This window comes from Muscardinus avellanarius (assembly GCF_963383645.1).
Source record: "Muscardinus avellanarius genome assembly, chromosome: 2".
In the NCBI taxonomy this organism is placed as follows: Eukaryota; Metazoa; Chordata; class Mammalia; order Rodentia; family Gliridae; genus Muscardinus; species Muscardinus avellanarius.
In genome coordinates, this window is record NC_137787.1 from 118,274,633 (window position 1) to 118,294,734 (window position 20,102).

Here is a 20,102-nt window from a genome sequence, read left to right on the forward strand (position 1 = left end):
AGGCCTGATGTCTTTGTCTTTCCCAAGGACTAACATTGGACTTTGCAATTACATGTGCTGATTGTAATGCTTGTAAAGCACATGTAATGATTGTGTAAGCACATGTGTAAGCACAGAGGGCTGCTGCCAGGACCCCTGGAGTAAAATTTCCAACTTCCCTGTAGGTGCAGCAACCGGCATGGTCATCAACACGGGTGACCGCACCATCATTGGTCGCATAGCCTCCTTGGCCTCGGGCGTCGGCAACGAGAAGACGCCCATTGCCATTGAGATCGAGCACTTCGTCCACATTGTGGCAGGTGTGGCTGTCTCCATCGGCATCGTGTTCTTCATCATCGCGGTGTCCATGAAGTACTACGTTCTGGACTCCATCATCTTCCTCATTGGCATCATTGTGGCCAATGTGCCCGAGGGCCTCCTGGCCACTGTCACTGTGAGTTCACGCTGTTAGGTGCTCCCCACCCCCTGCACTGCTCTTTGGTCTCCATGACCCCCATGGAAAGTCCTGAGTAGATTTTCTTAGAGGGGTTGACAACCAGGATTGTGATATTTTATTGATTGATTGATTACAGTACTGGGGATTGAACACTGGGGTACTCTACCACCGAGCTACCCATTCCAACCCTTTTTTTATTTTGAAACAGGGTCTCATTAAGTTGCTGAGGTTGGCCTCAAATCTGTAAAATCCTCCTGTCTTAGCTTCTTGTGTACAGGTATCACAGGTATGAGCCACCACACCGGCTTCTGCTGGCTCTGTCACTAGATCAGCATTGATATACATTGGCAGCTATATCCCTGGCCTAAAGCCATTCCAGCTGCTCCCTAAAACACAGTCACAGCTCAGCTCAGCAGCCTCCACACTGTAGAACCTATGTTCATGACAGTGTTTCCCAGAGCTTCTGTCTCCTGTCAGGTCACCCTGTCACTGACAGCAAAACGAATGGCCAAGAAGAACTGCCTGGTTAAGAACCTGGAGGCGGTAGAGACCCTTGGCTCTACTTCCGTCATCTGCTCGGACAAGACCGGGACCCTGACCCAGAATAGGATGACCGTGGCCCACCTGTGGTTTGACAATCAAATTTTTGTGGCTGACACAAGCGAAAATCAAGCAAGTGAGTTTTTGGAGCATTGGTTTTGGCCCAGGCTGGCAGAGCATGCAGCACCGGCCTGCTGGGTGGAATTGCTGCATGAAGAGCGTGACTCAACCCATGCAGGCCCAGTGCTCACAGTGGCCACCGTCCTTTCTCTGTTCCAGACCAAGCCTTTGACCAAAGCTCCAGAACCTGGGCCTCCTTATCCAAGATAATTACCTTATGCAACCGAGCAGAGTTCAAGCCGGGACAGGAAAGTGTTCCCATCATGAAGGTGAGGCTGCCGTACACTGGGTCTTAAATCACAGCCAGTGCAAGGGCACTTTCTCTGTTCCACTTGGGTGCTTGATTTAATCTCTCCAGCTGCATGAAGTTTGCACTAGTAAGAGCTAGTCCTTTTCTGTGTGTGTGTGGTACTGGGGATTAAACCTAGAGGTGTTGTGCCTGTGAGCTACACCTGCAGCCCTTCTTATTTTATTTTGAAGCAGGGTTATTTTCACTGAGTTACTGAGAGTCTAAGTTGCTGAGGCTGCCCTCCTGTTACAGCCTCCCAAATACTGGGATTACAGGTGTGTGCCACCATGCCCAGCTAATAACCTTGCACCTGAATAGTTCAACAAACCTCTTCATTGGCCTCCGTGACTCCATTTCATCTCTTCACCCCACTGGTATTGTTCATATGTGTCTGATTTTCCTACAATTTTATCTTCACCTAGTTTTGCTCAAAAACTTTCTGTGATTCCTTATTTTCTGCTTCTTGACTCTAGACCTCAGCTTGCCTTTCAAGGACCTCCAAATCTTGCCACACCCTCCATGGGTCCACCTGGACCTCTTGCTCACAGTGAAACCTTCATTTCACATCTCCATACACATCAGTCTGATTCTAGAAGACTTTCTTCAGAGATGGATGTGGTGGTGCACATCTGTAATCCAAGTGTTTGGGAGGCTGAGACAGAGGATTGCAGATTCAAGACCAGCCTCCGCAATCTAGCCAGGCCCTCAGCAACTTAGTGAGAGACCATGTTTCAAAAAATAAAAAGGAGCCAGGTGTGGTGACGCATGCTTGTAATCCGAGCATTCGGGAGGCTGAGACCGGAGGATCACTGTTCACGGACAGTCTCAGCTACTTAGTGAGACCCTCTGCAACTTAGTGAGACCCTGTTTGAAAAATAAAAAGACTAGAAAATAGGGCTGGAGGTGTACCTCAGAGTTAGAATGCTCGGAGTTAGATGGGTTCCATCCTTAGTACTGCAAAAATAAATAAATAAATAAATAAATAAATAAATAAATAAATAAGGGCTGGGAGTATAGCTCAGAAGTAAAATACCCCGGGGTTCAATCCCCAGTGCAAAAAAAAAAAAAAAAAAAAAAAAAGAGAGAGAGAGAGGGAGAGAGAGAGAAAGAAGAGAAAAGAAAAGAGCTGGGTGTAGCTCAGTGTTAGAAACCCCTAGGTTCAGCTTCAGAACCAAAATAACAACAATAGCTTCTCTGTCGGGCACCCATCCATCTCTATCTCTGGCAGAGCTCAGAGAAGGAAGTCCACCAGGCCGTGGGAGCTCCCCTGGTTGTAACTTCCCTGGTGTGTCGCTAGGTGGAAGCACTGAGCCGCACCTCACCTAGGCCTTGTCTGGTTGATGGGGATCACGTGGGTCTGTCAATTTAGAAGACTTGTCTGTTCCTGTTCTACAGGTATGTAGGTTCATTAAAAACAATCACAAAGGCACCAGATAATGTGTTGCAAATACTTCTCACTTTGATTCCCAGAAAGTCGTTGTTGGAGATGCCTCAGAAACTGCTCTTTTGAAATTCTCAGAGGTTATCTTGGGTGATGTGATGGAAATTAGAAAAAGAAACCGCAAAGTAGCTGAAATCCCTTTTAACTCTACCAACAAATTTCAGGTGAGTTTTTCCTCTCACATGGCAATCTTTATTGTCACCAAATGACACTTCTACCTACATGCATCAGTTTGGTTAACCTACATTTTGAATGAAACTGGCTTCAAAAATATTCCTTAGGAGCCAGATGCTGTGGTGTACTCCTATAACCCCAGTATTTGGGGGGGCTTAGAGGAGGATTGCAGGTTGGAGGTCAGTCTGAGCAACTTAGGGAGACACTATTTCAAAATATAAAATAAAATAGGGCTGAGGATGTAGCTCAGAGGTAGAATGCCCCTGGGGTAAACCTCTAGTACAACAAAAATAAACAAATAAATAAATAAATAAATAAATAACGTCAGAGATAGCACACCCCTGGGCACAGTTCCTAGTACCACAAGTAGGTGTGCCTGAGGATGTCACTATTCTTTCTCCTTCATACTTCAAGGACAAATGGTAAGAAAGGACTATGCCTTCCCTTTCTGTCCTGTTGTTAGTTGGAAGACAGGCATGTGCCATTTAACATGCTCCATTTCCCCCAGCTCTCCATACATGAGACAGAGGATGCAAATGATTCTCGCTTCCTCCTGGTGATGAAGGGGGCCCCCGAGAGGATCTTGGAGAAGTGCAGCACCATCATGATCAACGGCCAGGAGCAGCCACTGGACCCAGGCACCGCTGAGGCCTTCCATACTGCCTACATGGAGCTGGGAGGCCTGGGCGAGCGAGTGTTAGGTGAGTGTGGGGGCAGGAGCCCATACGTCTCCCAGGATGCAGGCGCACTGGGGCCTCCAGAGACAGCAGAGTATCCTTGCTATCACATGAACCATGTAAAGAAGAACCTGAAGCTTGGCATGATGGCACACCCCTGTAACTCCAGTACCTAGGAGGCAGAGACAGAAGGATCACAGATTTGAGGCCTACCTCAGCCACTTAGTGAGACCCTCAGAAACTTAGACCCGGTTTCAAAAAAAAAAAAATTAAATAGGACTGGGGGTGTAGCCCAGAGGTAGAATGCCCCTGAGTTCAATCCCCAGTAGCCAAAAAGAAAAAAGAAAAAAGAAAAAAAAAAAAGAAGAGGCTAAGGTTACATCCCTTGCCTAGCATGTGTGAGACCAAGGTTCTATCCCTAGCACTGGAAAAAAATGTGTGTGTGTGTGTGTGTGTGTGTGTGTGTGTGTGTGTGTGTACATATATATGATAAACAGAATGGAAACATATAAGTGGATACTATGTTATAGTATGGATAATGGGGTGGCATCCAGACAAGCAAAGTCTCAGACTTTATGAAAGGAATCATATTTTATTTGTTTGTTTGCTTACTTATTTGCAGCACTGGGGATTGAATCCTGGGGCACTCTGACATTGAGCTAGCTATCCCTGAGCTCTTTTTATTTCTTTTTTTTTTTTTTTTAAGTTTTGAGACAGGGTCTTCCTAAATTTCTCAGTCTGACTTCAAATCTGTGATCCTTCTGTCTTAGCCTCCCAAGTTCTGGGATTACAGATGTGTGCCACTGTACCTGGTTTAGGAGTCACATTTTAAACTGGGTCTTGAATGGTGGTATTTGGAGGAAGATGAGGAGTGGGGCAGGTGTCCATGTAGAGGTAGAAAGAGATAGAGATGGGGCAGCTGGGTGTGGTGATGCAGGCTATAATCCCAATATTTGAAAGGCAGGAAGATCCCAGGTTCAAGGCCAGCCTCAGAAACTTAGACCCTCAGCAACTTAGTGAGACCCTGTTTCAAAATAAAAAGGGCTGGGGTTATACCTTGAAGGTAGAACACCTCTAGGTTTAAACAATAGTACAAAATAAAATAAAAAGAAGGAAATGGTGCAGGATAGAGCAAGCTGGTCAGAGTGGAGATCTGCAGGGTAGACCAGATGACTCAAGTGTGGGAAGCAGGGCTGGAGAGATAGGGTGGAGGTCTGCTATGGAGACCTGGGATATACAGTGCAGATTGGGATTTGTCTTGCAGTCAGTAGAGAACTTCGGGGCTTTGGGGCAAGTGCCAGATGGTCAGTGGTACAGTGATGGTTAAGGATAATCTTTGGCAGTGGATACAGGGGAGGCAACAGGAGATGGCTGTCTTTAGTCAGGTGAAGGGAGGTATTTCACGCAGTAGAAGAGAAGATAAAAGAGAGGTTCTGCATGGGTCACCTTATGGAGGCAAAATGGAAAGATTTAGCAACCGATTTGAGGGGAGTAGTGACCTTAAAAAATTACTAAACAAGCTAGGTGTGGTAGTGCACACTTGTAATCTCAGTACTTGGGAGGTTGAAACAGGAAGATCCCAGATTCATGGCCAGCCTCAGCTACTTAGTGAGGCCGTCTGTACTTAGTGAGACCCTGTTTCAAAATAGAAAATAAAAACAAAAGGGCTGGGAGTATAGCTCAGAGGTAGAATGCCCCTAGGTTTAATCTCTGGTCACATACACACACACACACACACACACACACACACACACACACACACACTCTCTCTCTCTCCTCTCTCTCTCTCTCTCTCTCTCTCTCTCTCTCTCTCTCCTCTCTCTAAATGATTCAGATTCCCATTTTGTGAATGAAAGAGAAGTAATGCCAGGAACTGAGACAGGGCATGTTTGAAGTAGAAAAACTTTTTAGAAGTTTGACCTCTGTGGTAACTGAGGTGGTATCTGGCACCATGTGGTCCATTATCAGAATCACAGGTTGACTGGCATCTGCTCAGAATTACATAATGATTAGTTCACAGAAGCAGAAGCTCACAGCTCACCATGCGGCTCATTAAACACCAGAAAAGTAGAGATGGAATCTGTGGAATGTATGTTTCTGAAAGATATTTGAGTTTATACAGTAGATAAAATGCACAAATGAGATGCTAATGATTTAAATAACCACAGCACAAGGTAATCCTTTCCAGGGCAGGATTAGTCCCCCTGTAGTTAGTGGCTCCAGGAAGTTCATGTTTGACCTCTCAAAGTCTGCTCCGCTGAGTGTGTAAAGCTACGGACCATGCAGAGAACTGATTTTTCTCTCCCTCTCTTTTTTTTCACCTGTGGTACTAAACCCAGGGACTTTCTACCTCTGCACTACACCCCTAGCCATTTTATTTTTATTTATATATTTAGTTCTTTTTTTGTGGTACCAGGGATTGAACCCAGGGGCTTTATCCCTACCCCCATTTTTTATTCTTTATTTTGAAACAGGGTCTCACTAAGTTGCAGAGGACCTCACTAGTTAGCTGAGGCTGGCTGCCATCCTGTGAGCCTCTTGTCTCAGCCTCCCAAGTACATAGGCATGTGCCACCAGGCCCAGCTGCCCTTTTTATTTATTTATTTATTTATTTATTTATTTATTATTTTTTGCAGTACTGGGGATGGAACCCAGGGGCATTGTACCTTCAAGCTAAACCCCAGTTTGTAATCTTTTTATTTTTGAAACAGGGTCTCATTGAATTGCAAAGTAGCCGAGGCTGTCCGTGAACCGCGATCCTCCCGTCTCAGCCTCCTGAATATTGGGATTACAAGCATGCGCCACCACACCTGGCTGCCCTTTTTATTTTGAATCAGGGTCTTGCTAAGTTGCTAAGGCTGGCTCAAATCTGTGATTTCCTGTCCCAGCCTCCCAAGTCCTGAGATTATAGGTATGTACCCTACACCCAGTGGTTGCTTTCTGTCTTTAGTTCTGTGTTTCCCCAGTAAATGGGCAAATCTTCAGAAGCAAAGCTGTCCACTTGAGTTGTCTTGGTGTTTACATCTCTAGAACATAGCATAAAACCTATTAAGCACACTTTCCAAGCATTATTTTTAGATGAAGTATATCTTTTCTTAAGAAAACATGAATATGGACTTGGAGTAATTAAACAATTCTGCTCTATCCTATTGGTAAGGTAATCAATAACACAGTATATCTACATGCTCACCCTTTTCCTTTTGTGTTTGTGTGGGTGGAGTGCACACTAAGTACACACACCACCACTGAGCTACACGATCCCAACACCTCCTCTCCTTCTGTTGTTCCTTATTCTAGTTTCATTAACTCCTAAATTCATGCCCATTCCAGGTTTCTGTCATCTCTACCTGCCAGCAGACAAGTTTCCAGAGACATACTCATTTGATGTAGACACTATAAACTTTCCCACCTCCAACCTCTGTTTTGTGGGACTTTTGTCAATGATTGACCCCCCTCGATCCACTGTGCCAGATGCAGTCACCAAGTGCCGGAGCGCAGGCATCAAGGTGAGAGCTGCTTCCCTGATTTGGGGAGTCCTCCATTTGTGTCACATCCCTTCTGAGAAGGCTTGCACAGGGGAGGTCATGATTCAGGTCTCTTTGCGGGGGGGAGAGGGCACCAAGTATAGTTTAAATGTATACCATTTATGTTCAATAAAAAATTTGTTTAAAAAAAGATTCAGGTCTCTTCAAGTTAATATACTCTTTTTTGGGGGTGGATTGGAATTGAATCTGGGAGCATTCTACCTCTAAGATGTACCCTTGGCCTTATTTATTTATTCGTTTGTTTATTCATTTATTTATTTATGCAGGGTACAGTGGATAAAATCTAGGGATTTTTTTTTAACCTCTGAGCTATGCCCCCAGGCCTATTTTTGTTTTTTAAAATAGGATCTTGCTAGGCTATTGAGAGTCTTGCTACGTTGCTTAAGTTGCTCTCAAACCTGTAATCTTCTTGTCTCAGCTTCCCAAGTAGTAGGCAGAACCTACCTACTCCCTCAGCTCTATTTTGAAAGAGGGTGTTAATAAGTTGTTGAGGCTGGTTTCAAACTTGCCATCCTCCTGCTGCAGCCACCCCAGTACTGGGATTCTAGGTATGCTCCACCACACCCGACTCCCCCTCCCCTAATTGAAGAGACCTTCACTGTGTAAGAATATAGTGACTGTCCCATAAAAATCAAATGATATGACAATAAATTGCTACAGTAATCTTAATGAGAAGACTCTCCCAGCCCACAATTGGCCAGGTCTTGTTCTAGACCATGGTAGATAAGAGCAGGTTTTAGCAATCCTAAGATGCAGCCTCCATTGTCCATTTATCTTCATGATATTGAAACCAAAATATGAATTCCATTGCCATGTTAGTGGCAAGACTGTTGAAGCAACACAGGAATGCCTCAGGTATATCTACTGGACCTTTCACCAACACAATGACATCAAGCCAGGCCTGTAACCTCAGGACTTGGGAGGCTGAGACAGGAGGATCTCAGGTTCGTAGCCAGCCTCAGCTACTTAGTGAGGCCATACTCAACTTAAAGGCCCTGTTTCAAAATAAACAATTTAAAAAAATTGCTGGGCATAGTGGTGCATGCTTGCATTCAGGAGGCTGAGACTGGAGGATCATGGTTCGTTGACAACCTCAGCTACTTAGTGAGGCCCTCTGCAACTCAGTGAGACCTGGTTTCTAAACAAAGAATAAAAAATAGGGCAGGGGGTATAGCTTAGAGGTCGAATGCCCCTGGGTTCCATCCCCAGACCCGCAAAAAAAAAAAAAAAAAAAAAAAAAAAAAAAAAAAAAAAATAGGACTGGGGATGTAGCTCAGAGGTAGAACTCAGAGGTAGAATACTCCTAGGTTCAATATCAGTACCACAAAAAATAAAAGTAAAATAGGGTTGGGGTGTAGTTCAGAGGAAGAATGCTCCTGGGTTCAATCTCCAGTACTGAAAATAAGTAAATGAATGATATCAAAAGGGAAGGGCCTCCTCTAGTGTAAGAGGAGGGGATCTAAGGATCCTGGGAGCAAACATGTCCCTTAGGATCCAGGGCAAACCATCACAGTCACTCTTGGCAGAGTGGGTGGTACTGAACCAGCATCCCTGCTTTGGACTGCTGAGTCCTTCATGACCCACAGTCCTTGTCGTCTGTGCTCTAGGTCATTATGGTCACAGGTGATCATCCCATCACAGCCAAAGCGATTGCCAAGAGTGTGGGGATCATCTCAGCCAACAGTGAGACAGTGGAGGACATTGCAAAGCGCCTCAACATTGCTGTAGAGCAAGTCAACAGACGGTGAGTACCACCAAGAGCCTGCCTGTGACCCCCTGCGTCAGCTCTGAGGAGATGCTGCTGGGGACAAACCACCGAGAAAGCCGAGTGCTCACTCAGGGTGATGCCGGGTGAGTGTGATCTGTAGTTCTCATGTTCATTCATTCACTCAAAATGTTACTGAGCACCTAACATGTGCCAAGTGCTGTACTGATGCTATGAGAGCTACCCTTTCCTTGTCTGAAATTTCAAAATTTGATGAAATACAGTCATGTGTAGCCTAACAAGAGAGAGATAAGTTCTAGGAAACTCAATTTCAGTCAGGCCCGGTGGTACATGCCTGTAATCCCAGTACTTGAGAGGTTGAGATAGGATTGCAGCTTCATGGCCAGCCTCAGCAACTTTAGTGAGACTTTGTTTTAAAATAAAACTTAGTGAGACCCTAAGTAACTCAGTGAGCCCTTGTCTCAAAATAAAAAATAAACAGGGCTAGGGATCTAGCCCAGAGGCAGAATGCCCCTGGGTTCAATCCTCAGTGCCACACACACACACACACACACACACACACACACACACACACACACACACGTAGGGAGGGTAGGAGGGAGGGAGAAGAAAAGCACTTTCATCATTGTGTAAACATCATAGAGTGGTTTTTGTTTTGTTTTGTTTTGTTTTGTGTATGATACTAAGGATTGAATCCCAGGTCATTCTACCTCCAAGCTACACCCTCAGCCAGCTAGCCTGGAACCTTCCATCCTACTGCCTTAGTTTCCCAAATACTGGGATTACAGAATTTGCTACCATGCCTAGATGCTATCTTTTATTAATTCAACACCCTCAAAACTAGAAAAGGTCTGGTCTCCCCCTACCCATGGGAAGACCCTTCTCCTTTGTAAGTGTAAAAAGAAAATTAGGTAAGTACTTAGTGTAGCGCCCACACCCCATGGTACTCCCTAAAGCTTCGAGGCTGGTCTTGAATCTGTAATCCTCCTGTTTGAGCCTCCCAAGTACTGGGATTACGGTGGGGGTGCCCCATGCCCAGCTTGTTGGGCTTTTCAAAACAATAGGGCTTGGCATGGTGGTGTGCGCGTGTAATCCCAGTACTTGGGAGGCTAAACAGGAAGATTGTGGATTCAAGGACAGCCTCAGCAAGTGGTGAGACTCTTACCAACCTAGTGAAGCCCTGTTTCAAAATAAAAATAAAATAGGGCTGGGGGTGTAGCTCAGAGGTAGAATACCCTGGGCTTAATCCCTGGTACTACAAAAAAGTAAATAAATAAAAAGGGCTAGGAGTGTGGGTCAGTAGTAGAACACTTATGGGTTCAATCACCAGTTCCCCTGCTCCCACACACATGCCAAAGAATCCCTATAAATGTACTTTTATAGTCAGCTAATTACCAGATAATAATTTTGCTTAGATTACAATAAACTTTTCTCCCTACAGAGCATATGGCACATAGCAGACTTCTACAACCTAAAATAAATAACATCAAAGAACTGTTGTTCATGTATATTAGTAAAAGTGAACTCTAGGACCCAGAACATAGGAACAGGTTTTTTGTTTGTTTTTGTTTGTTTGTTTGTTTGTTTTTGTTTGTTTGTTTTTTGCAGGTCTGGGGATGGAACCCAGAGTCATTAGACCTCTGAACTATGCTTCCTTCCCTATTTTTTATTCTTTATTTTGAAAGGGTCTCATTAAGTTGCGGAGGGCCTCACTAAGTAGCTGAGGCTGTCTGCGAACTGCAATCCTCCAGTCTCAGCCTCCTGAATGCTGAGATTACAAGCATGCGCCACCACGCCTGGCTTAGTCTTTATTTTTGAAACAGGGTCTGACTAAGTTGCAAAGGGCCTCACTAAGTAGCTGAAGCTGTCCGCAAGCCGTGATCCTCCAGCCTCAGCCTCCCGAATGCTGGGATTATAAGCGTGTGCTACCACGCTCAGCAGGAACAGGTTTTGTTTTATTTTTGCTGTGCTAGGGGTCGAGCCCAGGTCCACTTGTATGCTAAGCAAGAGCTCTACCACCAATCCATACCCAGAAAGTCCCACCCTCCCTTTCTTTGTGAGGTAAAGCATCGCTTCTGGCCCTTGTAGGGATGCTAAAGCCGCTGTGGTGACCGGCATGGAGCTGAAGGACATGAGCCCTGAACAGCTGGATGAACTCTTAACCAACTACGCAGAAATCGTTTTTGCCCGGACATCCCCTCAGCAGAAGCTGATTATCGTGGAGGGCTGCCAGCGGCAGGTGGGAGGACAGGGCCCATTCTGTTCACATGGAAATGCAGAGCAGAGGTTGAGTGGCCTGACATCTCCCATGGCCGCATGCTGCCTGTCTCTCTGCATTTTTTCATAGAGGGCCTGGGACTTCTCATAGTCAAGCATTTGTCACTGTGGTAGATGTAGACATAGAAAGATTTAGAAATGTACGCTTGGGAGGCAGAGACAGGAGGATCGCGCAGGTTCGAAGCCAGCCGCGCGAGCTGGCTTAGGAGACCCTGTTTTCAAATAAAAATGTAAAAATAGGTCTGGGAGTGTAGCCCAGAGGTAGAAGGGCTTCCAGGAATCCCAGTACCACAACAAAAAAAAAAAAAAGAAAGAAAAAAGAAAAAGAAAAAGAAAAGAAAGAAAGATTTAGAAATGTAAAGATATAAGCTGGGCATGGTGGCACTTGCCAGTAATCCCAGTACCTGGGTAGGTGAGACAGGAGGATCAGACATTTGAGGTCAGCCTCAGCAATTTAGTGAGACCCTCAGCAACTTAGTGAGACCCTGTTTCAAAATAAAAAATAAAATAGGGCTGGGGGTATAGCTCATTTATAGAGCACTTTGGGTTCAAAGAAGGAAAGAACACAGGGAAGGAGGGAAGAAGAAAATATGTAAAGACATAAGATACAGTAATCCCTTGGTACCCACTTGTTATTGGTTTCAGGACCTCCCTAGAGTATAAAAATCTGTGAATGTCCCAAATCCCTTAAAGAAAATGGCATAATTAATGTATAAAAACTATGCATTTCCCATATGCTTTGAATAATCTCTAGATGACTTATAATACCTAAAATAATTTAAATGCTATGCAAATAGTTCTCATACCATATTTTTTGAAAAATGATGAGGGAAAAGTCTGTACATATCCACAAAGGCAGTTTTCTTCTAATATTCCTTGACCTTGGTCAGTTGACTCTGCAGATGTGGATTACTGCCTCTGTGGCCACATCTGGTTTACTTGGCCCACGGTTGTATGTGTGGTACTGGGATTGAAACTCAGGGGCCTTCTACCTCTGAATTACACCCAAGTCCTCTTTTATTTTTTATTTTGAAAGAGTCTCATTAAGTTACTGTGTACTGGCCTTGAACCTGCGATCCTCCTGTCTCAGCCTCCCAAATACTGGGATTATAGGTGTGCACCATCACACACAGCCATATAGTTTTTGTTTGTTTTGTTTCTTCTTCTTGTTTCATTTGAGCCCACCTAGTTCAGAGCTCCTTGCTTCTGAGATACCCATCTTTATCTCTTATCCCAGTGGACCCTTTATTTTGGCTTGTGGAGGTCTTATAGCCTTCAGTTGAAAGGGAGGTCATGTTCTTGTCATGCCCAACCTGTCACCTCTTGGGCCCAGCTCACTTTCACCTTCTCACTGGGTCTCTATAGGATGCCGTTGTCGCCGTGACAGGGGATGGAGTGAATGACTCTCCAGCTCTAAAGAAGGCAGATATCGGCATTGCCATGGGGATAGCAGGTTCTGATGCTGCCAAAAATGCAGCCGACATGATCTTACTGGATGACAATTTTGCATCTATAGTCACAGGAGTGGAGGAAGGTAATGGAGTCTCAGGGTGTGTTCCCAAGTGCCGGAGATGCTTGGTGAACCAGAACCAAGTCCTATAAGGAGACATCTTGCCTAGGTCGCCTGATCTTTGACAATCTAAAGAAGACCATTGCATATACCCTGACCAAGAACATTGCTGAGCTCTGCCCCTTTCTCATCTACATCATCGTCGGGCTCCCTCTGCCCATTGGTACCATTACCATCCTGTTCATCGACTTGGGCACAGACATTGTAAGTGGCACTGAAGGGAACAAGGTCTGATAACCACTCCAGGACATATATAGGTCAGGGTTTTATGCTTTTTTGGTACTGGGGATTTAACGCGGTGCATTCTATTCCTGATCTATACCCCCAGTCCCTTTTACTTTTTATTTTAAAACAGGGTCTCACTAAGTTGCCAACCCTGGTCTTGAACCTGTAATCCTCTTGTCTCACTTTCCCAAGTACTGGGATTACAGGAATGTGCCACCACACCCAGTGTACCCTCAGCAATTTAGCAAGACCTTGTTTCAAAATTAAAAAAAAAAAAATTAAAGGGATAGGGATGTAGTTCAGGGGTAAAATGTCCCTGGGTTCACCTCCAAGTACCAGAAAAGAAATTCATGCAAACCATACACCCCTTTTGCCTGCAACCTTGAAGAATCGGTTCCACACCCCCACAGCCCCCACCAATATCCAGCAGCCATATGCACCTGAGCTGGGCTTTGCCAGGCCCTGTATGTCACCATTGCTCTGTGGGGAGACAGAATGTCCTAGGGTTAGGCCTCACCAACCTTCTGTCCCTCTAGATCCCCTCCATCGCCTTGGCATATGAGAAAGCTGAAAGTGATATTATGAACAGGAAGCCTCGCCACAAGAAGAAGGACAGACTGGTGAACAAGCAGCTGGCCATCTATTCTTACCTGCACATCGGTACGAAGAGACCACCCCCCCCAGATAATGCATCTGAGACCCAGGCACAGGCAGAAAGCATGCTTTCCCTTTAGGGTGGGCCGGGGTGGCTAGAGGGGCCAAGAGGGGTCCCAGGCATAGAAGGTTGTTCTCTGTGGCCACCATGGCACCTGTGTACATGTCTCCTGCTCCTCCAGGCCTCATGCAAGCCCTGGGAGCCTTCCTCGTGTACTTCACGGTCTATGCGCAGCAGGGCTTCTGGCCCAATTCACTCATCAACCTCCGGGTAGAATGGGAGAAGGACTACGTGAATGACTTGGAAGACAGCTACGGGCAGGAATGGGTGAGCTGGGTGTTCCACTGCCAGTGCTACTTGGTCTTCTCTCTCCTTTTACCATTCTTCCCAGACATAGAACGTCCATCTGTCTGAACAGCCTTGATGAGCTAGGAGATTCTGGTCCTCCCAGTACTTGGGAGGCTGATACAGGTGTATCACAGGTTTGAGGCCATCCTCAGTAACTTAGCAAAGTCCTCAGCAACTTAGTGAGACTCTGTTTCAAAATAAAAAATAAAATAGGGCTGGGGGTGTAGCTCAGAGGTATAATATCTCTGGGTTAAATCCTCAGCAACACACACACACACATACACACACACATTCACACACGAACTGCAGGTGTAGCTCAGAAGCAGAATATACCTGTGTTCAACCCCCAATACCAAAAGAAAAAATAGAACAGGAGGCTTTCTGTAACACTAGTAGTTCTGCCTCTGTATGTGTGGTGGGGAGGGAGGGGTAACTGGGATGGAACCCAAGGGCAATCTACTTCCATTGCATGCACCACCATGGCCAGCTTGGTTCTGGCATTAAGAGGACTTGCCTCATCTCTCAAATTAGACTCCAAAATTTTGTTTCTTTTGTTTCTTTTTGTGTGGTTCTAGGGATCAAAAGCAGGGCCTTAGCTGGGCATGGTGGCACATGCTTGTAATCCCGGTGCTTGGGAGGCGGAGACAGGATCGCGCAGGTTCGAAGCCAGCCTCGCTGGCTTAAGAGACCCTGTTTCCAAATAAAAAAGTATAAAATAGGTCTGGGAGTGTAGCCCAGAGAGCCACAATCCCCAGCCCAAGAATTCATTGTTTTTTGTTTGTTTTATTGTTGTTTTGAGTTTTGCAGTACTGGAGATTGAAGGCAGGCCACTCCCTAGCATTCACATATGCTAGGAATGCACTTTGCAATTGAGCTATATCCCTAGCTCTGAAACATTCTTTTTTTCTTTTTTCTTTTTCTTTTTGCTTTCTTTTTTTTTTCTTCCTTTTTTTTCCTTTTTTTTTTTTTTTTTTTTTTACTGTAGATTAAACCCAAGGGCATTCTACCTCCAAGCTACACATCCAGCGCTTTTCATTCTGTGTGTATGTGTGGTACTGGTAACTGAATCTAGGGTTGTTCTACCTCTAACCTATACCCCCTAGCCCAATTTTATTTTTATTTTGAAACAGGGTCTCTCTAGGTGGATGAGAGCCTTACTATTTGCTGATGCTGTCCTTGCAGCTACGATTCTCCTATCTCAGCCTCCCAATTACTGTGATTATGGGCATGCTCCATGATGCCCGGCCTTATTTTTTGTTTTGAAACAGGATCTTGCTAGGTTGCTGAGAGTCTGACTAAATTGCTGAGGCTGTCCTCAACCCTGTGATACTCCTGTCTCAGCCTTTCAAGTACTGGGATTACAAGTATGTACCATCAGGCCCAGCAAGGGTTTGCTTCTTTGTGTGTGTGTGTGTGTGTGTGTGTGTGTGTGTAGTACTGGGAACTGAACCCAAGGACATTCTGAGCTACTCTGTTTTGAAACAGGTTCTCACTAAGTTGCTGAGAGTCTTGCTACATTGCTGAGGCTGGCCATGAACCTGCAATTCTCCTGTCTGAGTCTACCAGGTACTGGGACCACAGGCACGGGCCTCCACAGCAGCTAAGAGTTCACTTCTTTAAGCTACTTTGCCAGTGGTCCAAAAGCATAACCAATCTAACAATGTCCACATTTGGGGCAAATAAGTTGGCATATTTCTCTACTTACCTGATTCAAAGAAAAAAAAATATATATATATATATATTGCTTTACAAACACAAGGAGGTGGTCCACTCTCAATCCAGATGAAGCTGGGGAAAGAATCGAACTTATAAAATGGCACTAAGCCAATTGTGGTGGGGCCTACCTGTAATCCCAAATACTTGGGAGTCTGAGATGGGAGGATCGCAGGTTAGAGACCAGCCTCAGCAAGGTAGGAAGACTAAACAACCTAGCAAGACTCTGTTTCCAAATAAATGAAAAATGGGACTGGCAATGTAGCTCAGAAGGAGAATGTCTCTAAGTACAATCCCCAATACTAAAAAAAAAAGAAAGAAAGAAAGAAAGAAAGAAAGAAAGAAAGAAAGAAAGAAGGAAAAAGAAATAGTACTGAAATCTCTGCACAGTCCTTCAGGGTCTCAGTCTCATCTTTCTCTGCCCATTTACAGACAAGGTACCAGAGGGAATACCTGGAATGGACAGGCTACACAGCCTTCTTTGTTGGCATTATGATCCAGCAAATCGCAGATCTGATCATCAGAAAAACCCGTAGGAATTCCATCTTCCAGCAAGGGCTCTTCAGGTACTTCCCATGCCTCACCTTGTGGTCCCTGGGCCTGCCATGCTGGGATGACAAGGCCCCGGGGATTTGTACTGGTACCTCACAGGCCTGCAACACTGCCTGCTGTGTGCCTGAGCCTGGAACACTGGAATTCAGGATCTTTCTGCTTGTGTGTGTGTTGCAGAAATAAAGTCATCTGGGTGGGGATTGCCTCGCAGATCATCATTGCGCTGATCCTGTCCTATGGGCTCGGGAGCATCACAGCACTGAGCTTCACCATGCTCAGGTGAGTCGGCCTCTAACAGCAGCAGAGACACGGCTGCCTGGCACCCACCAACCCTAGGGTTCCCTTAGGGTTTCCCTAAGAGACCAAACAGATTCCGTGCTATGAGAGCCCAAGTTCTGACCTGTCATTTCCCAAATGAAGAGGTGGGTTTCCAGTCTCTGCTAGCCATTCCCACCCTCATCCACAAGTCATCCCAAAGGCAGACATCACTTTGAGCAGCTACAGTCTAGGCCAAATAAGGATATTTCCAGGACTGTGTTGCGTGACTCGGTGGATTTTTATCTTTCCAGAAAGGCAGAGAAAATTAAGAAAAGCCCCCTGCCCATTGGCCAGGGGCTGGCCTGTCCTGTCCCCTTTGGACAAGCCAGAACTCACCTTCCTCCCCTCTGTTTCCAGGGCTCAGTACTGGTTTGTGGCTATCCCACACGCCATCTTGATTTGGGTATATGACGAAGTGCGAAAACTCTTCATCAGGCTCTATCCTGCAAGTAAGTAGGAATATAAATTTGTCTTTTTTTTATTTTGCAGAGCTGATTATAGAATCCAGGGTCTTGTGTATACTTGGTATATGCTGTACCACTGAGCTATATCTCCAGCCCAGTAACATGATGTGTATGTGTTTGCACACATGTACACACGTGCACGTGCATTTATATGTGGCAGTGTGGATTAAACCCAGGAGCATTCTACCTCTGAGCTATAACCAGCCATCTTGTATTTTTTTGTTTGAAACAGAGTCTTGCTACATTGCTGATACTGAGGCTGGCCTAGACTCTGCAGTCCTCCTGTCTTAGCCTCCCAACAGTAATATGATTTTTTTCCTCTTTTATGTGGTATTGGAGGTTGAGCCCAGGGGCATTCTACCTCTGAGCTACATCTCCAGCCCTATTTTTTTATACTTTATTTTGAAACAGAGTCTCACTAAGTTGCAAATTGCTAATTAAGTAGCTGGAGCTGACTGCAAACCTGCCATCCTCCTGTCTCAAGCCTCCTAAATACCAGGATTACAAGCGTGCACCACCATGCTTATCTCCCAACCCTATTTTTTTTTATTTTGAAACAGAGTCACTAAGTTGCTGAGGGCCTCCCTAAGTTGCTGAGGCTGGCCTTGTACAAGCCTGCAATCTTCCTGTCTCAGACTCCCAGTATTATTATTATTATTATTATTAGTAGTAGTAGTAGTAGTAGTAGTAGTAGTAGTAGTGGTGGTGGTGGTGGTGGTGGTGGTGGGGTTCCTGGAAACCCTTCTACCTCCAGGCTACACTTCCAGACCTATTTTATACTTTTTTATTTGGAAACGGGGTCTCTTAAGCCAGCAAGGCTGGCTTCAAACCTGCGCGATCCTCCGGTCTCTGCCTCCCAAGCGCAGGGATTACAAGCGTGTGCCACCACGCCTGGCTAGTAATATTATTTTTGAGGCTCTGTGTACTACCTTCTACAAGCTATCCATTTTTAAATTCTTACCTTTTTTTTTTTTTTACTGGAGATTGAACCCAGGAACATGCTACCTCCAAGATGTACCCCAACACCAATCCTTTCTTTCTTTTTTAACTTTAACACATTTTCTCACTAAGTTGCAGAGGGTTTCACTAAGTTTCTAAGGCTGACATTAAACTTATGATCTTCCAATATTATCCTCCCAAGTCCTGGGATCACAGGTGTGCGCCACCACTCCTGGTTCTCTGTTTCTGATTTACCTTTTTCTACTTCTACAGGCTGGTGGGATAAGAACATGTATTACTGAGACCACATCACTCACCAAGTCTTGCAGTGATATATTCAGAATATTCTTCATCCTCTGGCTACTGACTGGGAGATCTCTGTGCAGTACAGAAATTGTCAAACTCCCTACAACAGAGACTTCCATAGAGTAAACAGTACACGTCATACTTATGTTCTGTACTTCAAAGCTGAGATTTGACTGTTTATATATGATTTTCATCTCTATATCCATCTTCTTACTTAAAAATATGTGAACCTCAAGGAACTGGTATAGGGGCTGGGCATGGTGGCACACTCCTATAATTCCTGTACTTGGGAGGCAGAGACAGGAGGATCATAGGTTTGAAGCTAGCCTCAGGAACATAGCAAGATTCTCAGCAACTACGTGAAACCCTGTTTCAAAATAAAAACTAAAAAGGGCTGGGGGTGTAGCTCAGAGGCAGAAGGCCCTTGCATACAATCCCCAGTAACACACACACACACACCCCAACTGGTATAGGGGAAGACGTGTTTATATGTATGTAAAGCTCACTGTGCTAGTCTTGTGCTCTGCTGGCTGTGCCTCAAACTTGAATAGGACTGCTCAGATCTCACTTCCTCACCCTACTAAAGGCCCAGTGACCCCTGAGATATCTATGACTCCCACCAAGAATGGTGTATTCATGTCACTGTGGTCACAAAAGCTTAACACAGCAGAAGGAAGGGGGAACAACACTAGGTGTACATCACAGCAGCATGGATGATCTCACTGTCCATTCTGAGATGAGATGTGTCACCCATCCCACCTCCTGCCACCTACCCAGCCCTCTGTGTCCCCCTCATACCCTCTACTCAGTCATCTGCTCCAAAAAGAAACTCCAAGTCCATTTCATATGCCGTGACTTGGAATGTTCAAACTGTCCCACGGTGCCTTCATTGACCAGGATCCAACCTCAGCAGAGAGTTGCAGCGCCTTCAGCAAAAGTATTTACTTCTTGTAAAATCCTTGCCAAGCACTCTCCAGCAGCAATTTTATGCCATTCATGTTTGATGTTGTAACTTCAGTGTTTTCATACATGACAACGACATTCATGTTGACAGGCCCAAAGAGGCCTCATTTTTTTAGTAAAAAATGTTTTATAAAACCAGGTCTCATTGTGGTGGTCTAATTTAATTTGAGTTTCCTAGAAAACAGAGTATAGAACAGAAAATGGTAGAATGATTTTTTTTTTTACCCTTTCTAATCTTTATTTTATTTTCTTCATTTTTTGTACTAGGGATTGAACTCAGGGGCATTCTACCTCTGAGCTAGACCCTCAACCATGTATATTTATTTAGTGGTACTAGGGATTAAACCCAGGGACATTTTGGCTCTGAGCTAAACCCCTACCCTATTTATTTATTTTTTGAAACAGGGTCTTGCTAAGTTGCTGAGAGTCTCACTGCTTGCTGAGGCTGTCCAAAACCTGTGATTCTCCTGTCTCCTCTTTCCAAGTACTGAGATTACAGGCATGTGCCCACTGCACCCAGCCCTTTCCTGTCAATTTACTTCTCTGTGGAAGGTATGGAAGTGAGGCAGGGATCACCATAGGGACAAAGGGTAAATGTGCTCCTGGGCCTTAATTCAGAGCTCATTCACCATTCAAAGGTGGGAGATGTGCTTCCAACAAATCTTAGCAGCTTCAAGGACCAGGTGCATCATTAGAGCCAGGGTGTTAGATACTAGAAACTAACAAGCCAGGTACAGTGGGACACACCTGTGATTCCAGTAGTTTGGAGGCTGAGCCAGGAGGATTCAAGATTTAAGGCCGGCCTAAGCAATTTATGAAGACCA

The 20,102-nt window shown here is 45.0% G+C and overlaps 1 protein-coding gene across 1 annotated transcript in view; it reads left to right on the forward strand.

The window, feature by feature from the left end:
* Positions 1–18,311, forward strand: part of ATP12A (ATPase H+/K+ transporting non-gastric alpha2 subunit) — a gene marked incomplete at both ends in the record, with an annotated part of 34,702 nt that extends 16,391 nt beyond the window's left edge. The window contains 16 exons of the mRNA XM_080689411.1: positions 165–433; positions 914–1,112; positions 1,256–1,365; positions 2,856–2,990; positions 3,509–3,701; positions 7,008–7,183; positions 8,830–8,966; positions 11,037–11,187; positions 12,591–12,759; positions 12,845–12,999; positions 13,557–13,680; positions 13,857–14,002; positions 16,169–16,302; positions 16,466–16,567; positions 16,964–17,055; positions 18,283–18,311. Coding sequence (XP_080545537.1) covers positions 165–433; positions 914–1,112; positions 1,256–1,365; positions 2,856–2,990; positions 3,509–3,701; positions 7,008–7,183; positions 8,830–8,966; positions 11,037–11,187; positions 12,591–12,759; positions 12,845–12,999; positions 13,557–13,680; positions 13,857–14,002; positions 16,169–16,302; positions 16,466–16,567; positions 16,964–17,055; positions 18,283–18,311 — 2,321 coding nt within the window. The remainder of the gene's footprint in view (positions 1–164; positions 434–913; positions 1,113–1,255; positions 1,366–2,855; positions 2,991–3,508; positions 3,702–7,007; positions 7,184–8,829; positions 8,967–11,036; positions 11,188–12,590; positions 12,760–12,844; positions 13,000–13,556; positions 13,681–13,856; positions 14,003–16,168; positions 16,303–16,465; positions 16,568–16,963; positions 17,056–18,282) is intronic.
* Positions 18,312–20,102: the final 1,791 nt, after the last annotated feature.